The sequence below is a fragment of the Priapulus caudatus genome, unplaced genomic scaffold (genome assembly GCF_000485595.1).
Source record: "Priapulus caudatus unplaced genomic scaffold, Priapulus_caudatus-5.0.1 Scaffold137, whole genome shotgun sequence".
In the NCBI taxonomy this organism is placed as follows: Eukaryota; Metazoa; Priapulida; class Priapulimorpha; order Priapulimorphida; family Priapulidae; genus Priapulus; species Priapulus caudatus.
Window position 1 is genome coordinate 212303 of NW_014577198.1, and position 23407 is coordinate 235709.

The following is a 23407-nucleotide window of genomic DNA, read 5'->3' on the forward strand; positions in this document are numbered from 1 at the left end:
CTGTTGACTGTTGACAATCCGACCAGCAGTGCAAAGCTATTAAAGGCATAATAGGTCCATTGATTATGCAATTTTAACGAATGCTAGAGTGACTGGCACCTTGTGTAGTTAATAAGTACATTACCTTATAGCCAAACGCGTATTAGTTTGTCCAATATCACTGCTGGTTACTAAGAAATATCTAATTGAAATCTGCGGCCAAATAAATCAGTTGTTTACAGTTTCAAACCGCTTCCGGCGAAGCGGGTGTCATACAGATTATAGTGCACCGGACATTTTCGCACGTATGCTCGGCCGTATGCAATGCTATCATCAGTGATTTCGATCCTTGTGGTCTGAGTGCGCATTCCGTATGTTATGGTTTTACTCTTGAGAATAAATGAAGATCTTGAGATTACAAGCAACATATAATATGTGGAAAAGGATATTAGAACCCAATTTGACGAATCGTACGAACCTGCGTACAGCAAGTTCATTACACTATGGAATGGGAAACACATAAATGGTGCAGAACACACGGACGAAGACTGACGAACACCCACGGACTATAAACGGACAGCCCCGATAAAACGTTATATCCTTACCTTGTCATTTTACCTTATCACGAGCATCCATGTTTATTACGTTCATGCAGTATCTTTGCGCACTGGTAGATCATCTCCAGCTATTACCGTTCAGCTTGCAAGCTCTTGCCGCTGTATTGCGCTCAGCTGGCACGCTAGTGATAATTGTAACAGAAGTAGATAATAGATTCCCTATTATCTACTTCTGTTACAATTATCACTAGCGTGCCAGCTGAGCGCAATACAGCGGCAAGAGCTTGCAAGCTGAACGGTAATTTCCCTATTATCTACTTCTGATTTTAATGAACGTGGAATCCACGTACGACGCTCGTGATAATGAAGTAGGCTGTGTTGGGGGCCAACACTATGGGGGGATCGCGGACTAACCATGGCCACGGACTAAACATGGAAAGCAGACGGCACGGGTCAAACGAATACACCTGTGTTCGAAATTGAAGACATATGGGTACCCGTTCATTAGCACCCACGGTTATTTACTTGTGCCTCGATACCGAGATACACCCAGAGATACATGCTACGAGCTCATTGGTTGTTATAAGCATCTCGACAATGCCACCATGTCGGAGGAGCGGTATGAAAAGCGGACCGGAGTGGAAATTGCTCTGAAACTGTCACCTGTAACTGTCGGGATATCCTGAGGAACTGCAGGAAATAATGTCAAAGTAAGTTCGTAGTCGGCACCTCCGACAACGACTGCTTTGACAGCAGCCTGTTTTAGCAGGTTTGCTGGAGTAGGCTACGCAGTGTAAATTATTATCTAGGTTCAATATTACTAGGACTGGAAATTGGGTAAACCAAACTGTACATCTTTATGCAGTATGTTAAGAACGACATGAACTTCAAGTAACAGCATGCAGAAATAAATATTACGTACAAGAATTATTCTACAGACTGGAAACTCTGGAACTGTAGCGTCCGGACCTGTCTACAGTCTGGAACTGGAACTGGTATTTATATCGATTGATGCCTCATTTGCAACACCATCGACTATGCAAACAAAGTCTAGGTGGTGTACTCGCGTTGAATCACATAGGAAACAAATACACAATATCTGATACATGTACTAAGGAAAAGCTACTAGCAATTACACGTATATAGAAATTAGAAATCAGTTTAGAAAAATATTGAATCTAAAACTTGAACTGAAATGTCCAACAGGTGAACACTGAATGTCCAACAGGTGTTTTGCGAACTGGGCATCTGTTCTCAGTTTAACATTTTTCCTTGCTTATCTCCATCTCTCGAATTGATCTTGAATTGCTATCTTTGATTTCTGATATGATCTGTCAAATGATTGCTTTCTTCTTTTCTTTTCTGATGCTGACAATGGTGTTGGACGTTTGCGTTTAGCAGCACGCACAGCTGACACCTCCATTTCATATGGCGTCCAAAACATACGGGCCGCACAAATGTTTACTCAACGCTGGATTTGATGTCACGTGACATTTACGTCATCGCTTGACTACTGTATGACATTTACGGCACGTAAATGAATATCAACAGCCGATTTCAACTCTTGTTTGTAATGTAACCATCAGTGATATTGGACAAACTAATACACGTTTGGCTATAAGGTAATGTACTTATTAACTTGTAATGTAACCATCAGTGATATTGGGCAAACTAATACGCGTTTGGCTATAAGGTAATGTACTTATTAACTACACAAGGTGCCAGTTACTCTAGCATTCGTCAACATTGCATAATCAATGGCCATATTATTCCTTTAACTACACAAGGTGCCAGTTACTCTAGCATTCGTCAACATTGCATAATCAATGGACCTATTATTCCTTTAAATTCAAATTGTAATAATGATTATAGTTGCAAATTGGATACTCTGTACTAATGAATACGTCTGTGATTACTGAAATAAATTCTTAACATGAGTGCCTCACATGAGTTGGTTTGATTTATATGCTTTCAACTATACATAGTAGGTGAGTAAGTGTAGCGAATACTCGTTTGTTAAGAATGAAACAGAAACTGAACATGAGTGTAAAAGATTTATTAGCAATGTTGTACTCACTCGTCCTGTGTGTTGTTGCAGCGTATTGCAGCTACAGCTCTGTTCCTGGCAGCAAAGGTAGAAGAGCAGCCAAGAAAACTTGAACATGTGATCCAGGTGGCACATATGTGCCTGAACAGAGATGGCAAGGCAAAGCCCCTCGATACCAAGAGTGAGGTGAGAATAAATGCGGGAGTGTGTGCAAACATCAAGCTTAAATATTTTACTCGTGGATTCATCATGTTGCATCGTGCATGCACTGTGTCTGATCAGTCTCTTTACTCATTTTACAGGAATACCTGGAGCAAGCTCAACAGCTGATTGGCAATGAGAACACCCTTCTTCAGACACTCGGTGAGCTTTCTTCACCCCAAGCCACCTATCATGGCAGTAATAATGTAGCATTCGTTCCTGTGTCAAGGGCGTATGCAGTAATGAATTTACTGGTATATAGGTTCTTGCTAGGTCCTCAGTCATGTCTCTGATTATTATCAGATGCTGCAGAGGTATATTCACGCTGAGCAAAGTAAATGTAAGAGGCTGTGGGTATTTGCTTGTGATTAAGTTATATACAGCTCCCAAGCCACCACCCTAGTCTAAACCAGTTGTATTTGTTTTGGTGGATCTATTGTGTGAGATTGATATCCACTGTGCTGGTTAAAAATGAGCTCACATGTGAGGGCTTTCAACAAAATCCAAAAAGGGAACCAGTTAACAGAGGTTGTTGTAGTCCTGTTTAAATACATGTTTTCAGCACCTTTGATAGATAGATATTCTAAAATCAAGACTTGATGTTGCATTAAAAGAAATTTTGGTCTGGTAATTTAACTAATTTTCCTCATCTGCTAGCTGAGTGGTTGCAAGTAATTACAATCGGAGGAAACCCTATGAAGCGAATGCCCACACATTGTTGCAACCCGCATTTCTTGCTCATTTTTCATTTCAAATTTTTGCAGGATTTGACGTCGATATATTTCATCCGCATAAACATGTTGTCAACTGCTGTCAGCTCGTCAGAGGTATGCGATGTATGTGACGGTTTGCACTCGGCCACTTTCGTGAATTGTTTCGTTGTGTTATATTCAGTCGTTGGGTTAAATCGGGTTCAAAATTAACTTGGGCTTGATAGTGATACATTTTCTAGTGTGTAGAAACGGTGTAATAAGAAATATAAAGTGCATCGTATATAATATTAGTTAGATTATTATACTACTTGAAAGAATAACCGTGGTAGTGTGATGTGGGTTTTTTTTATTCTCACAAGTTAGTTAACTTGATGCTGGCTCACAAACACAATTGCTTTGGTCAATAATTTATTCTCTTAATTTTAGAAGCAATATTAACCTCTACATTTGCTTGCAGTTTTAATGGTAGTTGTGCCATAAATGGATTTTAATGGTAGCTCTGCCATAAATTCGATATATGGCTTCAGTTCTATTAGCAAACAAACCTTATATGATATAAAATTATAGGCAGTCTTATAAGTTATCACGTTGCATTCTTTGCATGGATTGTAAGGAATACTGCTTTTTTACATGAGCCGAGTGCGACTGATGTTTATTGGGTACTAATAAGGTATCTTGGTATTAATCTATCACAGTCCAACTAATAAAAAATCACTAATAAACTGACGTTTAAATGATAAATAACTAGAGCAAGCTGTTATTGTGCCAACAAAATGTTTCAGTGCAACATGAATATTTCTCCATGAATGATAGCACGTGCAGTGTCAACGCCTATAATTTCAAGCATACAATTGTTCTTGTATTTGTCCTAAAATGGGAAAATTGGTTTCTAGCATAAATGACTTCTCGGCACTGCCATGAAACACATACCGGATGAATGGTGCATGATTGTATTACAGTGATTCTGTCTACGATCGTAGCTAGATGCATTTCTCACAGTTTCATTATTCCTCGCAGCTACAAAGGATCTTGCACAAACCTCATACTTCATGGCAACCAACAGGTGAGGTGATGATTTGCCTCTGTCTGTGAATTAATTGGAGTCCTCTACGCTCTCTCTATTCTTCCTTCGGTGCTGTTCTCGGCCCAAACCCACCAATCACACAATTGTATTATTTCCCACCTTTTCGTCCCTTGCTCCAAATCCTGTTCTTTTCCTCGAGTAAATCACTCAAGTATTTATCAATCACTCTTATAGTAGGCTTTGTAATGTGCAAGCGTCCTTTGCCTTGGGCGTTAATATCGTCACCTCGGGAGAATAATTTCTGTCAAGCAACTGTGAGATGTGTTTTTCTCAGTCGCCCCCACTTCGTTTATTTTCAGTCTGCACCTGACGACTTTCTGCCTACAGTACAAGCCGACAGTGGTTGCCTGTGTCTGCATTCATCTAGCCTGCAAATGGGCCAAGTGGGAGGTAAGCAGCCCTGAGCTTTCGCAATGCGAGCAGCACACGAGGTACCTGGTGTACGCCAAGGAACGAAATATAACAAGGAGAGGAAGCGGATTGACTGTGTGCTTTTCGCCTCATAATCAGCTGAAACGGCTGTGCAGACCGAACCCAGAGACAATAGAACACTAATCTGTTCTAGGGTCTCTGCCGAACCCAAATTTGGGTCAGATATGGCGGCGCTTCTCCTCTCCTTGTTATATATAGCTCCTTGGTGTACGCGACGCGTGTTCCGTCACCGTGACCGCTTCACCGCTTTCTGCGCATCGCGCGTCGACGTCACCGTGGCGACCGTCACCGTGGCGACCGTCACGCAGCGCGCGTCGCCGGTTATAGCCGGTTCAGGTCGCAGTCGTGTGGGGGTCGGCGCAGTGAGCGGAGAGCTCATCCTGTGTGCTCCTGCCTTTCAGATTCCTCTCAGTTCGGAGGGGAAGCAGTGGTGGTGGTATGTGGACAAGTCGGTAACCGAGCAGGATGTGGAAGGTAAGCAGCGAATCGCTTACGCGCTCGCTCGCACACAGCGTGTTTGCTCGTGACGGCAACTGCCAGACATCCACACGGACACAGCCAGATGCTAATGGATTATTCGTGGGGTCTGGTTTCATGTTACCTGTCCATTCTGTGAATTCGTTGTGAATTTCTTGGAAATTGTTTGTGTACATCAGTTGGGTGAGCGTAATACCAAAGTGGCTGTACATATGGGGCTGCTCACATGACGTATACCACTTGCCTTTATAATTTACGCGTATTAAGATTGCTGAGATGTGTTTGCTATATGCTCAGTAAAACCTGAGTTATGATCCCAGTTATAGCCTGAAACTGTGGTTTGTGCAGACTGAACTGTCAACTGAATGTGTGAAGAGGCGGTTGCTGTACTTCTTGTTGTCCTTACTGAATTTTATGTGTTGCTATGATTGCTAGCAGCTTGATCCTGACTGTTTATGTCTACCATTTTGAGGTGTGCGTGAATGCAGAATTGATTGTAAAGAGAGCACAGAGGAGAGAGCCAGAGTGGTAGTAGCACTTGGCATGTATAAAGAGAGAGAGAGAGTGAGTGTGTGTGCATGTGCATGTGTGAGTGAGTGTGTGTGCGTACATAATATGTTCATGCAGGTTTGTTACCAGGTTTTGACTTTTTCTATAGCTTTGATAGCCAGCGTTGCTGTTGTCCTGGTTACTTAAGTTACCGTGATACATCTAAAAATTTGACAGTATCCATGGCAATATACTGTGGCTACCTTACTATGGTTTATATGCATTACCTTCCTATGAAGTCCATGATATATGTGTGCTTGTTTGTCACACATATTGGGTTGTTAAAATGTACATGGCCGCGATAATCCTTCTTTCTAGGAAATCTGTACTTTGGTGCCTCTCCAGTCTTCTGTGGTGCCCTTAAATTTCTGGGTGACTCAAAGGCAATATTTGCCTTCCCTTTAAAAATTCACCCACGCTTAGACATAAGCTGTTTTGCTACTTAATATTTACAGACTTGACGGCAGAGTTTCTGACGATCATGGAAAAAACACCAAGCCGGCTGAAGAGCAAGATTATGAAGTACAAGGTATCTACATTTCGTGTACACATGGCATACACACCTGTACATACTCTGATGTGTTCGCCGATGCCGCTCATACCCTCGATGTTTTATTCCTTGAAATTTACTGTTGATTTCTCCTCGATAGAATGTGATTTCTCTTAGCTGTCTAGAAAACATTAAAACCTGATCTGGTTAGCTATTCTTTTAATTAGCGAGTCGGTGTGCTGGAACGTTGTTGATAACGTTGCCGCTGTGCATTATTACAGCAGGTGTGTGATAGCCGGAAGCAGAGTGGAATCGATCCGGCGCATGAGCATCATCATCAGGAGCAACAGCATCCACACCCGTCACATCAGCAGCAGCAGCAGCAGCCCGGCCCCTCGCACTCCACGCAGCATCAGCAACAACCTCACCCGCAGCACCGACGACCGGCCATTGACCCACCTAAGCCGCAGGCGCCTCCTATGCCTGCCTACGAACTGCACCGCAACATATTCGAGGACTTGGAGATGCCGGACATCTCACCGCCTAGGGGCGCTCGCAGCGAGATGTTTGCCGCGCCGACGCAAACTGTCGAGGCAAAGCCCGGAAAGCTGAGACCGGAGGACTACAGAGAGCGGCGGTTGAAGGAACAGAGGGAGGGCAGGGATCCTCATCACCAGCAGCCTGAGCAGGTGAATACTGTGCAACGTGATTCTGCATTTAGATTGAATGCAGCGCGTGTGTAATCAATCCAGTGCAAATAGCTTCGCCTTTTTCAGCGGGAATTCGTAGTAGCTAAGACAACGTTAAAACCTTGCCTTCGATTTCAGCAGATACGACACCCAGGCCAGCAGACGAGCACAACTAGAGACCGAATGTCCGACCATTACCACAGACCACCTACGACATTCGGCGCGGGATCGCAGCACCAGCACGCCGCCATGGCCCGCTCCGACCACGCGGCTCCCCACCACCAGGGCGGCGGTGCGCGTCCCGATCAGGCGGCCGAGCGCACACAGCGTGGGCGCCCACCCGACCAGCACGCAGGCGGGGCGCGGGCGGACCACGGCGCGGAGCACGCGCACAGGCCCCGCCCGCCCGGCCAGACCGAGCATGGCGCGGAGCAGCACTCACAGAGAGCGCGTCCGCCGCCGGACTACCACGGTGCCGCCGAGCCGCGGTTGCGGTCTGTCGCGCCGGGTCACGTGTCCGCGCCGGCTCATCCCGCGGGCATACCGGTGCTAGTCCACGGCAACTCTCAGGGCAGGGAGCAGGCGGCGGCAGCGGCGGCGGCGGCAGTGGCAGCGGCGGCGTCGGCGCCGCCTCCCACGGACAGACTACTGAACCTCGGCTCGCCCGAACTCAGGAAGAGCAGCAAGCATAAGTTGGAGCACGCTCACCACCGCCCCGTCGACCAGCAGCATCGTACTGAGCCGCACAGGAGCGGTAAGGAGCGCTCGCAGCAGCCGCAGCAGCCGCAGCAGCCGCAGCAGCAGCAGCCCGACGCCGCCACGTCGCATGCAGACAGCATGCAGGCGCGGACGGCCGCCGAGATGGGCGCCGCGCTGCAGAAGCTGGTGGAGCGCAGTGAGAAGAAGGAGGAGCGCGAGGAGCAGTCTCGCAGGCAGGCAGACGCGGCGGCGGCCACGCACACCAAGACGCACAACAATTCTCAGCAGCAGAACGCGTCGCCAGCGTCCTCCAGCCGACACAAGAAGCGGAGTCGCGTGGAGGCGCCACTCGAGTCGCCGCAGCAGAAGGCTCTGCGGGTGGACGGCGTCGAAGCCACGCATTCCTCGTCGCCGAAACTCATCCCTGTGTTGCAGACGTCCCGCATGAAATCTCCTGCTGTGAAACCGCCGCATTCGGCGTCGATGTCTACCGAGCAGACCTATAACTGTGAGCCGACGGACGCGGCGGCTGCTTCTGCTGCCGCTGCCAACGGCAACGAGGACGCGTTCGTCGTGGCAACGAGCGAGGATGGACACAAGCTGAAGCTGAAGATCAAACTGCCGAAGCCAGACAGTGATAGCAGTCAGCCCGGTGATCATCACAAACACAAGAAGCATAAAAAGAAGCAGGACAAGCACCGCGAGAAGGAGAAGCGCCATCACAGCAAGCACCACGCGGCGGCGGCGCCGCCGCCGCCCGTAGACAGCGACAGCCTGCGGCAGGTTGACAGTGCATATCAGAAGAAGAGCGGCTACCAGATGCCGACGGGACAACCGCGGTCGTCCGCGCCGACGATGCCCGCTCCGCAGCCAGTGGCCACTGCGCAGGCGGCGGCGGTCAGTGCTCCACCAATGTCCTTGCCACAGCAGATGCCTGCGTCACAGAGACCTCCGCTGCCGCCGGCGTACAACATGTATCAACCTCCTCCACATCGGCAGCCCCAGCAGCCCTATAACTTCCCTCACATGGGTTACCGGGGTCAGCAACCCCCACCTGGGTTCCCCCCTGGCACGCTCCCACCACCGCCACCAAAATCCCAGCCGCATCCCAACTATCCGTACTACCAACAGCCCGCAGGTTACCCTGCTGCCCCGGCATATATGGGCTACTCCTACCCTATGCACCAACCCCCCAATCAACCGCCTCATCCTTTCTCACACAATCATCCACCACCTCCTCTTCCTCCCCCTGGCTCACCTCCTCCACCTCCCCCACCCCCAGAATGACAGTAGTATCGGGGTGCACTGTTTTAAAATGCTAGATTATAATTTTTGATGAAAATTGTTTAAATTTTGACATGACTGGGTTTGAGCTCTGTGCACAGTGATCTCTCTGTGATTAAATACTGGTTGCATTTGAGTTGCACAGAAGGCCTGTGTAAGCATCTTTGGTTGCAGCTCTGTATAGCAGCAAGTGTTTTTACCCTGTGCTAGTGTTAGGGTTCCATAAAGGGAGTTTTAGGGCCAGTCTGTGTAATTGATCGTTGAACGTTTCACTGGACGAGCTCACAGCACTTGCCTGTGTATAAAGTGATAAGTGATAAGCATACTGTCAGGTTGTGCAGAGTGAAGGCGATATATAACAGAATCATGTTGACGTGTTTGTTGGTACAAATCACCTGAGTTCTACGTTATATTGTTTTCTTATTATCGTAAGCATGTGTCACCATATGCATTAATTGGTAGTGCGGAGGTAATTTTCAGGCACTTATCAGCCTTAAACTATTGCCTCGTTGTGTGGAGGAAGGCACAAGATGTAACCCGGTGTAACTTTGTGACGTGCTAGTGTGCCGTGATCTCGGAAACTCGCGAGCACGTCAGCTTTGGTGAAGTGATTAGGTAAATGGCATACGTAGTGTAGGCTGAACTACCCACTGGACGATAAATAATCGAAGTTTCTGTCATTATTTTATCGACTTACTTGCGGAAGGTGTATTTGAGGCCCCAGCGCTAGCGCCACTGGTGAACTTGGCAAGTTGTCTACACTGGTCGCAATTCTTTAGTTGTTTGTTTTTGCCGGTCCACGTGCGTGTAGGTTTGGAAGCGAACCTATTTTGAGTCGGTTATGTTTTGTAGATAAGCGGCATTGGGATTTGGGAGATGGGTGTGCCTAGCAGGCGACTATATGTGTGTACAATCACCTGATAGAAAGATGTTGCAGCAATGGCAGTCTGTATATAAGAATTGAAAATAGTGAAATGTCTGTGTCATATTGTATACATGCGCATTTTTTGTATCTCTGTGGTTCGCACAGTGGGTGCCACCACCTTGTCTTTGGCTTCAGGGAGCCGTTATAATGTCGGAGAGATTCTTATTATTTTTCATTAGTAAATTATCACTCATTTTTTGTTTATCTTTGCCATTATTATAATGCCTTGTAAAATAATTAAACTGTTCTGAACCAGTGTAGAAAATCAGAAGAAAAAAACCAAAACGGGGAAAATATGCAAATATAAAATGTTAATTTTTGTTAAATGGCATAGGTAACCATTCTTACATACACTGGGTTTAACCAGTCCTGTAGTAGTGCTGCTGTGTGCCATCCAAAGGTGTGCAGATTCAACAAAACTTGGGATTCCAATTGCTGCTAAAACTATAAAAGGTGCTTTGTAAATATTGGTGATACACAACAAACAACGAAACAAATAAAAAAATTTGGTGTTAGTGGCTCTGTTCAGTTGCAAATATCCACCTTGCACAAACCCCACTTTGTCACAGAAAACGCGTTTGTGTTGCGGTAAATTAACGATGTTTTTACGACTGCACCCTCGCGTGATCCCAGATGCAGCTTTGGAGTCCCGACTTTCCCTATATTACAAATTGGCAGACAACAGCGCCACCTAGCATGGACTGGTTGTTCCAGTGTATGCCATCTTATGAGTATTAGAATAAGTGTACGATGAAAGGTGGGCATGCAGTTATCAGCACTGCAATGATGCTTCACTGTAATCCGATTTTATGTGTACACGTTTCTTCTATCTTTTACTTTTGAGTGCCGGCACTGGCATGCTCACACATCTGACACACTGGCTCCTTCCGTGTGTGTCTACGTACGTGGCAGCCTGTCCTGCATTTAGCACAGTATGTATCTAGTAATGAGCAGAGATTAGCAGTGCAGACTTTCCACTGCACTCCGACTTGATTAGCCGGTTCTGCCGCGCTGCTGTTGAGTGTGTGACGCTGTCACAAGACTGATATAGGCAATTTTCACGTCCTTGCATTGGCTGTTTCGCCAGTGGCACTTGTGTACCGACCCTCCGTCACCATAACATTAAAACTTGTGGAAACAAGAAGGCAACACTGGCAACATTATTTTTGAGCTATTGGTTGCACATAGCACCACATGCCTTACTTGAATCTGATACAAGCACAAGTATCGCTACATCAAGAACACCTTTCACTTGTATCACATAAAGATGAGTAATAGTCAATTCTGCACAAACTGTTTGAGAAAATTTATCTAGACGTGCTTCAGTTTGTGAACAATAGATAGACAGATAACAAAAAACATTTGGCATGATTTTGAACTAACATTTCAACATTTAATTCTACTAAGAGACGGCAGTTACAGCAAATCGGTAAATACAGGGCATGTGTGGCTACTGTCCCCCTCTCAGCTGAAGGTGAGGTTATGACTGCACTTGATAGAAATAGATGCATTGCAGATAACATTTATTTCGTATGCTAACATATTCCACAGAAACAATCTTGTACTAGTATAAGTAGTATCACTGATGTTAGGTTGGACCATTTCTACCCATAACGGCCGCCTTGATTGTGTCTTGCAGAAACTTGACTTTATTCACCACTGTGTCACGCTCATTCCACTGAGTGTAAGGCACCTATGCAAACAGAATACATTTTTAATTTTCATGGTATATCACGCTGCATCGCTGCACTGGCCTATTTGTTTGTGCAGATGAGCGAAAACTGTCACAACCTGTGCAACTCTTTATAGGTGGCCACGTTGACTCTATTGAACACCTATCAAACCAAGGCTTGTCTATTCAAACAGTTGTAGTAGGTCTCAGGGGAGAGATAGTGACCCGCTAGATGGCGCATTATTAGTGTGTTGTGGATATAGAAATTAGTTAACCCTAACCCTAACCCTAAAATAAAACAAAATTAGCCAAAAATAATAAAAATAAATAAGAGACAAAATTAGTCAATCAGAGCCGTCCCCTAGCAGATTACTATCTCTCCCTTGTGCTCAATTTAAACAGTTGTACTTGGTGCCATCACAGCAGTCATACCTGAGCCACAGTGTAACCGCACTTCCCGAGATGTCGCACTGCCATTGCGTTTGCCCCTGTCAGTTTTACCGTGTGCTGAGTCATCGACGTAAAATCCCAGATCAGTAGTGCGACCCTGCATAACATATCATTTAGCTCAATAACACCTGACACACTGGCTCTGCACCACCTGCTTGTGCTGTAACTATGTAACAATATCTCGAGTTGTTTTTTTTACACGATGAGAATGGACGATTCTGGTCCATCCGTGGCATTTGACATACGATTCGCATTACAACCGCAGCGATGGCACAATGGTAGAGTGCTCGCCTCGCATGTGGAAGGTCGGGGGTTCAACTCCCGGCCGGGTCAAACCAAAGACTTGAGAAATGGTACACACGGCTTCTCTGCTTAGCATTCAGCAAATAGAGATAGAGTGTGGCAAGTTAACTCGCAGTGCTACCAGTGGACTAACCCCCTACTGTAGCATTTACTGTGAAAGCAGCTGCGGGGCCTCGGGGTTACTGAAACGGAGATAGGCACCGCCATATAGGCGCGGGAAGGATTTAACTTAACTCGCATTATATCACAGAGAAAACTGCTCACCTCTTTGCTCCTAGTGGAAGAGGTTTTCCATTGTTGTAGTCGTTTAGCAGCAGTGGCTTACCTGTGGCGTCCACCAGCAGCTCGGCATCTGCACAGAAACAGCAGCCGATGGTTGATTATAAGGTTTCAGCATTGTCATTACTTACCCAACTTGCTAACAAAAGCATAACAATAACTTATATTTATCACATATATAAGCTTTTATGCTACATGGAAATTTGTAGTGGCCATGACAAAATGCTTTTATCACATAATTTTTGTAAAAATTAAGACACTGCTGTAAATTGTAATCTAAACATAATACTCTGCTAGTAGGGTACTATCTACATAATTAATCAAGGAGTTGTTGTCAGAAACTCACAAATACTTATGACTATTATTCGTGTAAACATTTATGCCATAACATTTGCACAACACTTGACTGCATTTGTCATGACATTTTATATTCATAAAGTAATAACTATTTATCTTTCTGACAACAAGCCATTTCCTTGAAACCGCTAACAATTTTATTCATACATAATATCAAGAACCCATGAAACTGAGTGAACACGGCCAAAAATTGGAAAGTGTGTCGTAGAAATTAACTGAAACCTAGACATATCTGTTTTTGCTGTTATTCGTTCTCTAATATGACAGTATGATAGGCTCTCGTTAGCTAGATTCAGATCCTTTCGTATAAGCTGGCGATCCATTACTTATAGACCATGAACACATTAATAAAGCTGCTCACCTATGCGATAGCCAGTTGGATGGAAGACATTCACCTCCATAAACTTGCCTTTGGGACTGAAGTTTTGCAATGATTCCATCACTGAGTGCAAGAAGGTGCTCTTCGATGTACTTTCTGTAAACTATTTCACAAACATGATTCAGACTCAAGAAAGAATACCAACAAAGTTTCCCCTCTTTTTTTGCATCCAAACTACGATAAATCAATGCAAAGTGTGTGATAAATCTGTCATTCATCATGTGAGGAAAAATCTTGTTTATAGTTTTGGCAGTGATATTACTGAGCAAGCTCTCCACCTGTGTGGGATATTCAGTAGAGAAGTCAGTTGGCAGTCGAGGTCTGTCACTCTGTTGTTCCTCGCTCATGTCAAGCCTCGCTGCAGCTTCGATGTTCATTAGCTTCCGTCTGTTGTTCATGCTAGAGTGACTGTCAGACTCTGAAAACAATGAAGCAATGTCACGTATAATGGCGGAGGACTGCAAGATAACAGGAGTTAAAATGACTATTGCGAGATTTTTGCTCAGAAAAACGAAATATAGCTGAATATAGTCTCACCTGACAGCAAAAATATCACTGATTACACCAACATTAAAAATACTAAAATTGTATGCAGTTATAGCATAAAAAATTGGATATGAACACATCGTAACAGCAATGCATTTTATCGTGTCACGACAATGCCTAGTTGCCAATGTCAAGACATTTTATTGTTACTCTAGACAATTGCTGTTACTCAAGCAATAACGGTAGGTATCATGAAAGTGGGGAAAACACTGGAAAATTCTCGCAATAATCGCGTTAACACACTTGAGCTGTTGAGCGGTTACCGTCTTACCGATTAACGTCTGGTAAAAGGCTGGATCAAGGACGATTCTGATGACCTCTTCGGACAATTTTTGAAGCGTGGCGAGAGACCAAGCAACGTCCAGCAGCACCTCTGGTTTCTTTACTAGTCTTTGAAGGGATAATAACTTCATCACCTTGTCCAACACCTGAAACACATGGGTATGTAAAATACTACACTGCAACATGCTACCATCAACATAGACCACGAAATTGTGGGATCGACAAGTTAAAAAAAGAAAACTATATCACCAAATCAAAATCTATACCATAAACCACAAAATTGTGGCATAGACAAGTAAAAAATAAATCAAAGAGTAATCAAAATACAAAGCATGTACCTGCGTCTGGTTCCCGTCAGGCTTGTAGTTCAGTCGTGCGAGAGTGAGCACGTAAGAAACAAACTCCTTCTCACGACATCGGCTCGAATTCTTATCCATGAAATCCGTGAATAGCTCCAACAGCACCGGGTGACGCCACTTGAGGTGGCCGAATGAGGTAAGCAGCGACGACGTGACGAACGGCTGACGAATGTTGACGACTTCCGGCGTCAGGTCGATGCAGACGCGCTGCAGCAGCTGCTGGTCGTTGAAGTGCAGCACGCTGCAGGCGTAGGCAAAGTCCATCGCGTGCTGCACGCTGACGGGTTCCGAGCGCCGGCTGACGTGGTAGGAGACGGCGCGCAGCAGCGGCAGGCTGCGGCGACGATGCTTCGCGAGCACGCACACGAGCTTGTGCAGCTCGCCGACGCTCATGCGCTCGAGCAGCTCCAGCGCCTTCTCCTCCAGCTTGCCGAACAGAGCCGGCGAGATCGGCTGCGCGTGCAGCATGATGCTCAGCAGGTCGCGCGGCTGCTCGATCTCGACCCAGCGCAGCTGCAGCGAGTGCAGCGCCTCGTTGTACAGGTTCCGCTCGAGCTCCGTGCGCTGGTAATCGCGCACCGCGGCGAGCAACGCGGCGATCTTCGACACCGTCATGCGCCGCAGTCGCCATAGCAACTCGTTCTCGAGCGACTGCACCGTGTAGGCGTCGCCGGCGAGGCCGAGGTGGAGCAGGGCGCGAAGCGCGGCGACGGCGACGCCCTGCGGGACGGCCGACACGTTTACCGACATCGTCTGGCACATGCGCTCGAATCCGGCGTGCGAAACGACGTCGCTCAGACCTGCGTTCTCTAGCTGAGCATGCTTAGCGAGCAGCGTGAGAGCGCTGCCTGCCTGCTGCACTGTGAGCGGGCGCGAACCTATATTCAGTAGGTCTTCCGTTGATTTCGATTCGAATATAGCTCTGTCTGTAGGCGTGCTTACCCAGTGGGGTAGCTTTGTTTCCTCACCTTCATTGGGAGACGGCACGGTCGCGTGACTACGTGCAATGCTGGCAAGCTGGCGATTGCTCAAGGGCTGTAATGTTGCATGTCTACTTGTAGACACTCTGGCTATATTGACTAGCACGGTAGACAGTGTGAAACGTCTGCTTAGAACATCGACGGCTTTTCTAAGCACAATCTGTTGCAATACGAATGACGACATCATATGTTGATGGATGACTAGTCTTAATGCCTAAAAAATACATGAATCAGTGATAGTTACTGGTAAGGATATCACATGAAATGCACATACAACCATCTATGGGTATCCGATGTACATGGGTACAAGCATGTAAAATTAGTAAACATCACTTTCCTTGGTATTCCCGCACAGTTGCCCATCCCCATGGCCCATATAATATAACCTAGTTGCCACAGCCACCTGTATGTATTATTTAACCTAAGCAATAATACTACTAGTAGTTATACTAGACTGTAGCCTGACCAGGCTCTGTGACTGTTTCACTTCGTAGGAGCCCAACACCTTTTGATACGAGAAACCTTGTAGTTATCAAATCTCAAAAATGTTTGCTGACATGTAATTACATTATTAGTAATAGCGCGTTAATAATGACAATAGCGCAAAAGTACACAGAAGCAGTAAGAGCCATCATAAGTTTGGTACTGGTACACTGATATATTTTGTTGCAAAAACGGTTTGGTCGCTTCGTTTGCTGGCAACCTTGTCATGATGTAGTGAGAAGCGAGAGGGTAACTTGTGGCCAACTACGAACTAGACTGTAATCTTGAGTGTAATCTACACTACACACTTCTGCTACAGTACACTCACACTGTACACAGTACAGTGTACTGACAGTGTAAGACGTCACATACTATAATCTGATTATTCCGATTAGTACGTGCAAGCACCCGAGACATCACCATGCATAGCTACGCTCATAGGGTCTATGTCCCCCAGGGTACTGCCGGAACGTACCCTGGTAACTATTTGATATGGTTAGGGTTAGGGTTAGGGAGTAGGCGTAGGCGACTCCCTAGACTCGTTAGTGGAGTAGGCGAGGTGCAGTCCGGCATATTAGATAGTACCAGGGTACGTTCCGGTAGACCGGACCGTACCCAGGGCCAGGGACCAGGGTACGTTCCGGCAGTACCCTGGGGGACATAGACCCTCTCAGCCATAGCTACAGCATATTCCTAAACTTATTATTTTTCATATTAGTGACATTTACTTGCAAGTGATATTGCGGCTTTGGTTATTGAATAATGTTATTTCACGTGGCTAAGGACACACTGTGACTGTCACTGTCACACACTCACAGTGCAGTGGACCGTGTCAGTGACGAGTTCTAGCGTAAAGCGGTAAGTTTAAAAGTTTGAAGTTTGTAACTGACATCTACGGTTTTTACTTGGGATAAACACGCGTCCCAGTTGTTATAAACTACGATATTTGATCGATATCATTCCATTTTAGGCATACCCACCATAGGTTTCCAATAAAATTAGACTGGCCACCTAGGCTGCCATATTGGTTGCCTGAAAGTAAGTTTAGTAACCGTTATTTTTGTTTTAAGAAACAAATATGTATGTCTAAATTATAAATCAGCATAATAACTGATAACAAAATAAGGACTGTTATAAAGTCTTTTAAATCGAATAGATTAATATGTGTATTTTGGTGATTATACTAAAATTACTCGTCTATATTTACTGCAGCCCGGAAACCGTCAACGAGCGGTGTTTTTGAACGTCCGTTTCTTTCGTATCAAGATTATTTACAGTCTCATCGCAAAAAGGGTTATTTTAGGTATATAGCTATGTAACTTAGCCAGTATAATCAGCATATTTTAAAGAGATTGTGTTCTTTCCGTTTTTATATGATGTATGAGTTATATTTGTTCCGTTTCAGCTTCGTTAGTTCATTCATTGCACGTGACGTAGCCGCATACTCATTCTGCATAGCCACACCAGTGACCACAGGCACTTGGAACGTCTCAATAAATAAAAAAATGTAAACACGAAATGTATTTACTACCTAAGTCTTAAGGTTTCTTTACTCTATTTCGCCTATTATTGCCGATAACTTGCTGTAAATGCTCATCTGCAACACACAAGTACACCGCACGCCCGCCCAGTACACAAACAACATGATGTCATGAATAAGAGATTCATAGCAAGAGCGTATAAAGAAGGAGAGCGTACAACGGTGAAATGCTGAAACCATGTTGCAGTATTAGTCGAATTAATAAACTTTCCCCGTTTTATTTTGACGATTCTTTGTCAGTATTATTGATCAGCTGTCCTACCTGGTTAATATAAAACAATCCGCATGTCCCGACGATGCCCCTATGCTGAGATAATGAGCGGTGAAAATGTGGTATTTTTGCCGAAAAACCGACTTGAGATCAGTGTTTACTGCGACTGCCTCTCGCTTTGAGATAACTTCGGGAAACCGCGCGTGTTTCCGTCGATGATTGACAAATGGAATGAATGACGTCTGTTATTGATTGCCATAGTTATGACCCCCACCTGTGCCCACCTCACGCTGGATGTGTAGTAATCTCTGTAGTACTGACGGGAGTCACCGCTACCATGGCGCTACACAGCGGCGACCGGAAGCAATACACTGGCCACAAAGCGAGAGACAGTCGCAGTAAACACTGATCTCGAGTTGGTTTTCAGCGTAGGAGCATCTTGGGGACAAGCGGTTTGTTTTATATTAACAAGGTAGGACAGCTGATCAATAATACCCCAAAGAATCGTCAAAATAAAACGGGCAAAGTTTCTTAATTCGACTAATACTGCAACATGGTTTCACCATTTCACCGTTGTACGCTCTCCTTCTTTATACGCTCTTCATGTTATTCTTTCTTATTCATGTTGTTGTTGCCACACTGCCACTTGGGTGTATTCCTCATGCCATGGAACAGTCACTAGCACTCCTTGTAACCATGTTTTTATTGTTCTAGTATCGTGTCTACTGTCTAGACTCTAGTACATGGATGTACAGCAAATACTTTGCAAATGCTGTTGACTATTTCTATAACATATACATGTGTATATATGTAAACTATGAGTATTGAGACTATGAGCTATATAAACAGTCTCAAAACCAAGCCACCCGCGCGGTTAAAGCTGCTAAACGCAATTTTGAGCATAAATTGGCAAGCAACATTAAAAGTGACCCCAAGAGTTTCTGGAAATGTGTGAGAGGGAGGACATCTACCAAGGACCATATCGGGCCACTAACTGACGATTCTGGTACTGTGATAACAGATAACAAACACATGGCAATGAATTTAAATGACTATTTTGTATCTGTGTTTACTGTCGAGAACACGTCGAACATCCCTGTGCCTATACCAAAGACCCCACAAGGAGAGAATACAGTGCTAGACCATGTCATCATCAGTCAGGAAGCTGTAAAGACCAAGTGTTTAAATCTAAAGCCTGACAAAGCACCTGGAAGGGACAAGATCCCACCTAGAGTTCTAAAGGAGGCTGCTGATACTATATGTGAACCACTGCATATGATTTTCCAACACAGCCTGGACAACAGCTACATCCCGGATGGTTGGAAAGATGCCAACATTACGCCCATCTTTAAGAAAGGTCCCAGAGACCGACCGTGCAACTACAGACCGGTTAGCCTGACGTCCGTGGCTTGCAAGATCATGGAAGCATGTTTACGGGACCATATTGTGCGCCATATCGAACAGCATCAGCTCATGAACACCACACAACATGGATTCCGCTCAGGGCAGTCGTGTCTGACTAATCTTCTGGAATTTCTGAAAAATGTCACCAAGCACGTAGACGAAGAAAATCCTGTTGACATCATATATTTGGACTTCCGAAAGTCCTTCGATGAGGTACCACACAAGAGACTGATTCGGAAACCATGGGCGTTTGGAATAGAAGGAACCGTTGTCAGTTGGATTGAGGAGTGGCTAACGGAACGAAGGCAGAGAGTAGTTGTGAATGGTCAACAATCGGACTGGAGACCAGTGACAAGTGGTGTGCCTCAAGGGTCTGTGCTTGGCCCTGTCCTTTTCTTAGTGTACATTGACGATACAGTGACCAGTAGTCTCCAAGTTTGCGGACGACACCAAGCTATACGGAAGTGTCAGTTCGATGGATCAAGTCCACAAGCTACAAGGCGATCTGAACAAGTTGTTTAAGTGGTCAGAGGACTGGCAGATGCTGTTTAACTTGGACAAGTGAAAATGCATTCACATGGGTCATCGAAACCCCGAGGTCACATATCATATGAACAATGTGCCATTAGCCAATGTGACTGAGGAGAAGGACTTAGGGGTTATAATTAATGCCTTACTAAAACTATCTAGACAGTGTGCATAAGCAGCATAAAAGGCAAACAAGGTGCTAGGAGTCATCAGAAGGTGTTTTACCTATAGGTCGAGGCACACCATCGTTCCCTTATATAAGTCCTTGGTCCGTCTACAGACTCTACACCTTGAATATGCAATACAAGCTTGGAGACCATATTTGATCAAGGACATAGAGCTCCCTGAAAAAGTTCAGAGACGAGCGACTAAACTTGTGGAAGGGTTGGGTAGCTTGTCATACTGGTCAGCAAAGACTACAAAGGCTGAATCTAACTACTCTAGAGACGCGTAGAGAGAGAGCTGATCTTATCAAGACCTACAAGATTATCACAGGCTTGGAGAACATTGATCATAGGACTTTTTTTTCACCCTCAGTCCTGTCCACCACCAGAGGTCACAGCATGAATCTGTACAAAGAGCGCCGTCGTCGTGAAATACGTAAAAATATTTTCTCTCAGAGAGTGATTGACAGCTGGAACAGCCTTCCCCAATATGTTATTGCGACAAAGGACGTGCTCTCATTTAAAATCGAATTAGGCCGCTATTGGACAGTTCAGGGTTTTATATTTAAGCGCAAGCTGCCTAACCCTTTGATAGCCATGCAAACCCTTGATGTGTGACTGGACAGGTACAGGTAAATACAGGTATGTGTATTTCATTATCTGAACTAACATCAGTAATCTAGCTGTAATGCTCATTCAATTGTATCGGCTTTCACATTGCAGGGATTACCGGATTAGGATTAGCTGCACCGGCGTGTGACTTTACTATGTCGGTTGCCAGCAGGGAAAGACTCATTGAGTCTGTTAATAGCAAGAATGATGCAGAACTTTTTACACTGTTACGTGAAAATGTGAGTACAACAAACTCATCGTCATTGTACTTACTTTAGGTATATAATCTGTTATCTCATTTAATTAACTTTTTTTTTTATCTATATGCAATATTTCTAATATTCAATGTCATATGTCATTATGTTATATCGAACTTTCGAATTTATAAGTTGTAAATATCCCTCCTATAGTTTTTATGATGGAATTCAAACTGTTGGATGAAACTAATCGGTAATTGATCTATCTGTAATTGATCTATCTGGGTTAATTGTTACTCAACCGTGAAGATTGAAAACGTACAGCTGACGTTTCTGTAATTAATCGTAGAAATCCAAGGAAAGTTCTGTTGATCTGGAGGATTGGTTGCAAGCATTACAACACAGCCAAGTGAGGGAACTATGGCGAAAACTTTGTGACTGGATCAGTGAAATATTACTGAGCAATGTCCTAGAGGGTGATGAGGGGACACCAGAGGTTAGTATGAAACTCGGAGGAGAAAGAAATCGTGAAAGAGAATAGAAATCTCCATGAAGTTTTTTTAAATGTAATGCTTAATGGAATAATTATTTTTCAAAGTGTCAGTATAAAGCCATATCATTTAAGCAAAGTCACTTTTACCTAGCTCACGATTTCAGATAGATGACTTAAAAATGTACTTATAATTTAAACTTTATAGGATCAGAAGAAGGCTTCTGGCATTCTTGGATCTATAATTTCTTTAGCCATCATAACAGTATGCATAGAAGATCCATTCGTTCCGGAGGAGTTGTTAGAGGCTGCTGTCATTCTTCATGGTAACTAAATACTCAAGCTTGCTCACTGTATACGAAATGTCATTTGCAACACATTATCTACAGATAGCCACAAGGCCACAGAATAAGCCCACGGATGTATTGAATCAATCTATTGAAAATTATATACTAAGAAAGTATTCTTTATATATAGATATAATTTCCTATGGTTGGTTCATTATAGCAGTGAAAAAAATACACGGGGGCTCGGGGCGATTTAGCCTCTGAAATGCCAAAAATTTGCATGGAGTTCAATGCAAACCGAATTTTAGAGTGCTATTTTCATGCACGCGAGCTTGAAAAGTAGCCCCCAAAAAATGAATTTTTTTTTTCCTGCATTATAGTTACATTTAAACCTTAGATGAAGTGTGCAAACTCATGGTTTTTAAAAAGGTGTTCTGCCATCGTTGCCCGATTTCCTGGATGAGGTGAAGAACGGCATAGCTAGACTGTGCGAGGCATGGCAAGTTGCTGAACTGGAAGAGAGCGACTCACTCACCAGTAATACTATCGTGTACCTGCTCGCACGCTCTCTGCGACCGAAAGCTGCTGTAAGTGTCCACTGTGTGTAGCTATAGTTAAATCTCTATATATTAAGAGTCATACAACGGATACCCCCAATAGTATCTTTTATAGATATGTTTCCATTCTATGGAGATGGTTTTGCATTATAACTGCTACATGGAGTAATGCAAAAAGTCTCCTCTGTAGGCAGGTGGTGTGCATTTTATTGAAATGGTAGCACTATGTAACTGTCACTCAAGGGAAACCCCCAAACCATTGTAGATAGACAGGTATCTCGTAGGTATAGATCTATACTATAGAGGTCATTTCACCGTATAATTGCCTCGCAAATGAAACACCAAATATGTCCTTTGTAGACAGGTGGCTGCTGTATAGAGGTGTCCAATAACAGGTTTTACTCTATGTAGGTATGGATCAGGTTCATGGTCAATGCATGAGGGTGTATGAGCCCTGTTGATTCTATGAAACCAGGGGACTGTTGTCAGAAACATAAAGTCTACTCGTTAAAGTTATTGTTAAGACTAATATTAAGAAGACAAATTGCGTTTCTGACAACGGCCCAGGTTGTTCTGTCATATTGACGGTGGGGTGTGCTTCATGTCCAGTGTATGAGGTTAAGTGACCGTATCCAATGTTATTTGATGTACTAATGGTAAATGTAATGTACTGTCATACGTAGTGATTGTTTGTGTAAAGAAATCTTATACTGTATCGGTATATGAATCCTCTAATTAAAACCATATAGCCAGATGTTAGTACTCTGAACAATACTAATGACATTTGGAATGGCAGCTGGACAATGCAAAATGTCGCATCATTGTTCTGCTGTTTCAGTTTGTCGATATCGTCAGGGTCGTGAGCATGAGTGGCGCCATCCAGCAGCACGTGCAGGCTGGCAATGAAACGGTGACAAACATGTTACTGCATTGCATGATCCGTAGAGAATACCTTCTGAAACCCAAGGCAAGTCCGATCAACTGATGTCGATTACCACTATCTTCCTAATTCGCGTATTCCTTATTTTAAGAAAAAATTTAAATTGTGGTAGAAAGTAGTGGCGTTAAACTTCTATCTCACACGGTGGCAGCGGGCAGATGTTCAGAAAGGTTTCTGTGCTGATGTGACTGTTTATTCACACACATACACACACACACACATACACACACACACACACACACACACACACACACACACACA

General features: G+C 44.5%; 3 protein-coding genes across 7 annotated transcripts in view; 2 read left to right on the forward strand and 1 right to left on the reverse strand.

Moving 5' to 3' along the window:
• Positions 1–11267, forward strand: part of LOC106806028 (trithorax group protein osa-like) — a 12992-nt gene extending 1725 nt beyond the window's left edge. The window contains exons 3-11 of one of the 5 annotated variants that reach the window (XM_014807861.1): positions 2635–2769; positions 2886–2946; positions 3549–3620; positions 4515–4560; positions 4881–4971; positions 5415–5487; positions 6495–6568; positions 6811–7218; positions 7357–11267. In XM_014807861.1, coding sequence (XP_014663347.1) covers positions 2635–2769; positions 2886–2946; positions 3549–3620; positions 4515–4560; positions 4881–4971; positions 5415–5487; positions 6495–6568; positions 6811–7218; positions 7357–9204 — 2808 coding nt within the window. In that variant the 3' untranslated portion in view covers positions 9205–11267. The remainder of the gene's footprint in view (positions 1–2634; positions 2770–2885; positions 2947–3548; positions 3621–4514; positions 4561–4880; positions 4972–5414; positions 5488–6494; positions 6569–6810; positions 7219–7356) is intronic. The other 4 variants (XM_014807862.1, XM_014807863.1, XM_014807864.1 and 1 more) reach the window with 4 other exon arrangements.
• Positions 11268–11494: 227 nt separating this feature from the next.
• On the reverse strand, positions 11495–17257 carry LOC106806029 (protein TBRG4-like). The gene is made up of 8 exons (XM_014807866.1): positions 17197–17257; positions 14733–15947; positions 14384–14540; positions 13845–13984; positions 13549–13669; positions 12816–12903; positions 12231–12345; positions 11495–11819 (listed from the first exon to the last, which is right to left on the reverse strand). The coding sequence occupies exons 1-8, from the start codon at positions 17197–17199 to the stop codon at positions 11715–11717; spliced, it is 1944 nt and encodes a 647-aa protein (XP_014663352.1). The 5' UTR covers positions 17200–17257; the 3' UTR covers positions 11495–11714.
• Positions 17258–17443: 186 nt separating this feature from the next.
• Positions 17444–23191, forward strand: LOC106806014 (condensin-2 complex subunit G2-like). The gene is made up of 6 exons (XM_014807840.1): positions 17444–17519; positions 20787–20914; positions 21222–21368; positions 21571–21688; positions 22079–22236; positions 23045–23191. The coding sequence occupies exons 2-6, from the start codon at positions 20831–20833 to the stop codon at positions 23189–23191; spliced, it is 654 nt and encodes a 217-aa protein (XP_014663326.1). The 5' UTR covers positions 17444–17519; positions 20787–20830.
• The last annotated feature ends 216 nt before the right edge of the window (positions 23192–23407 follow it).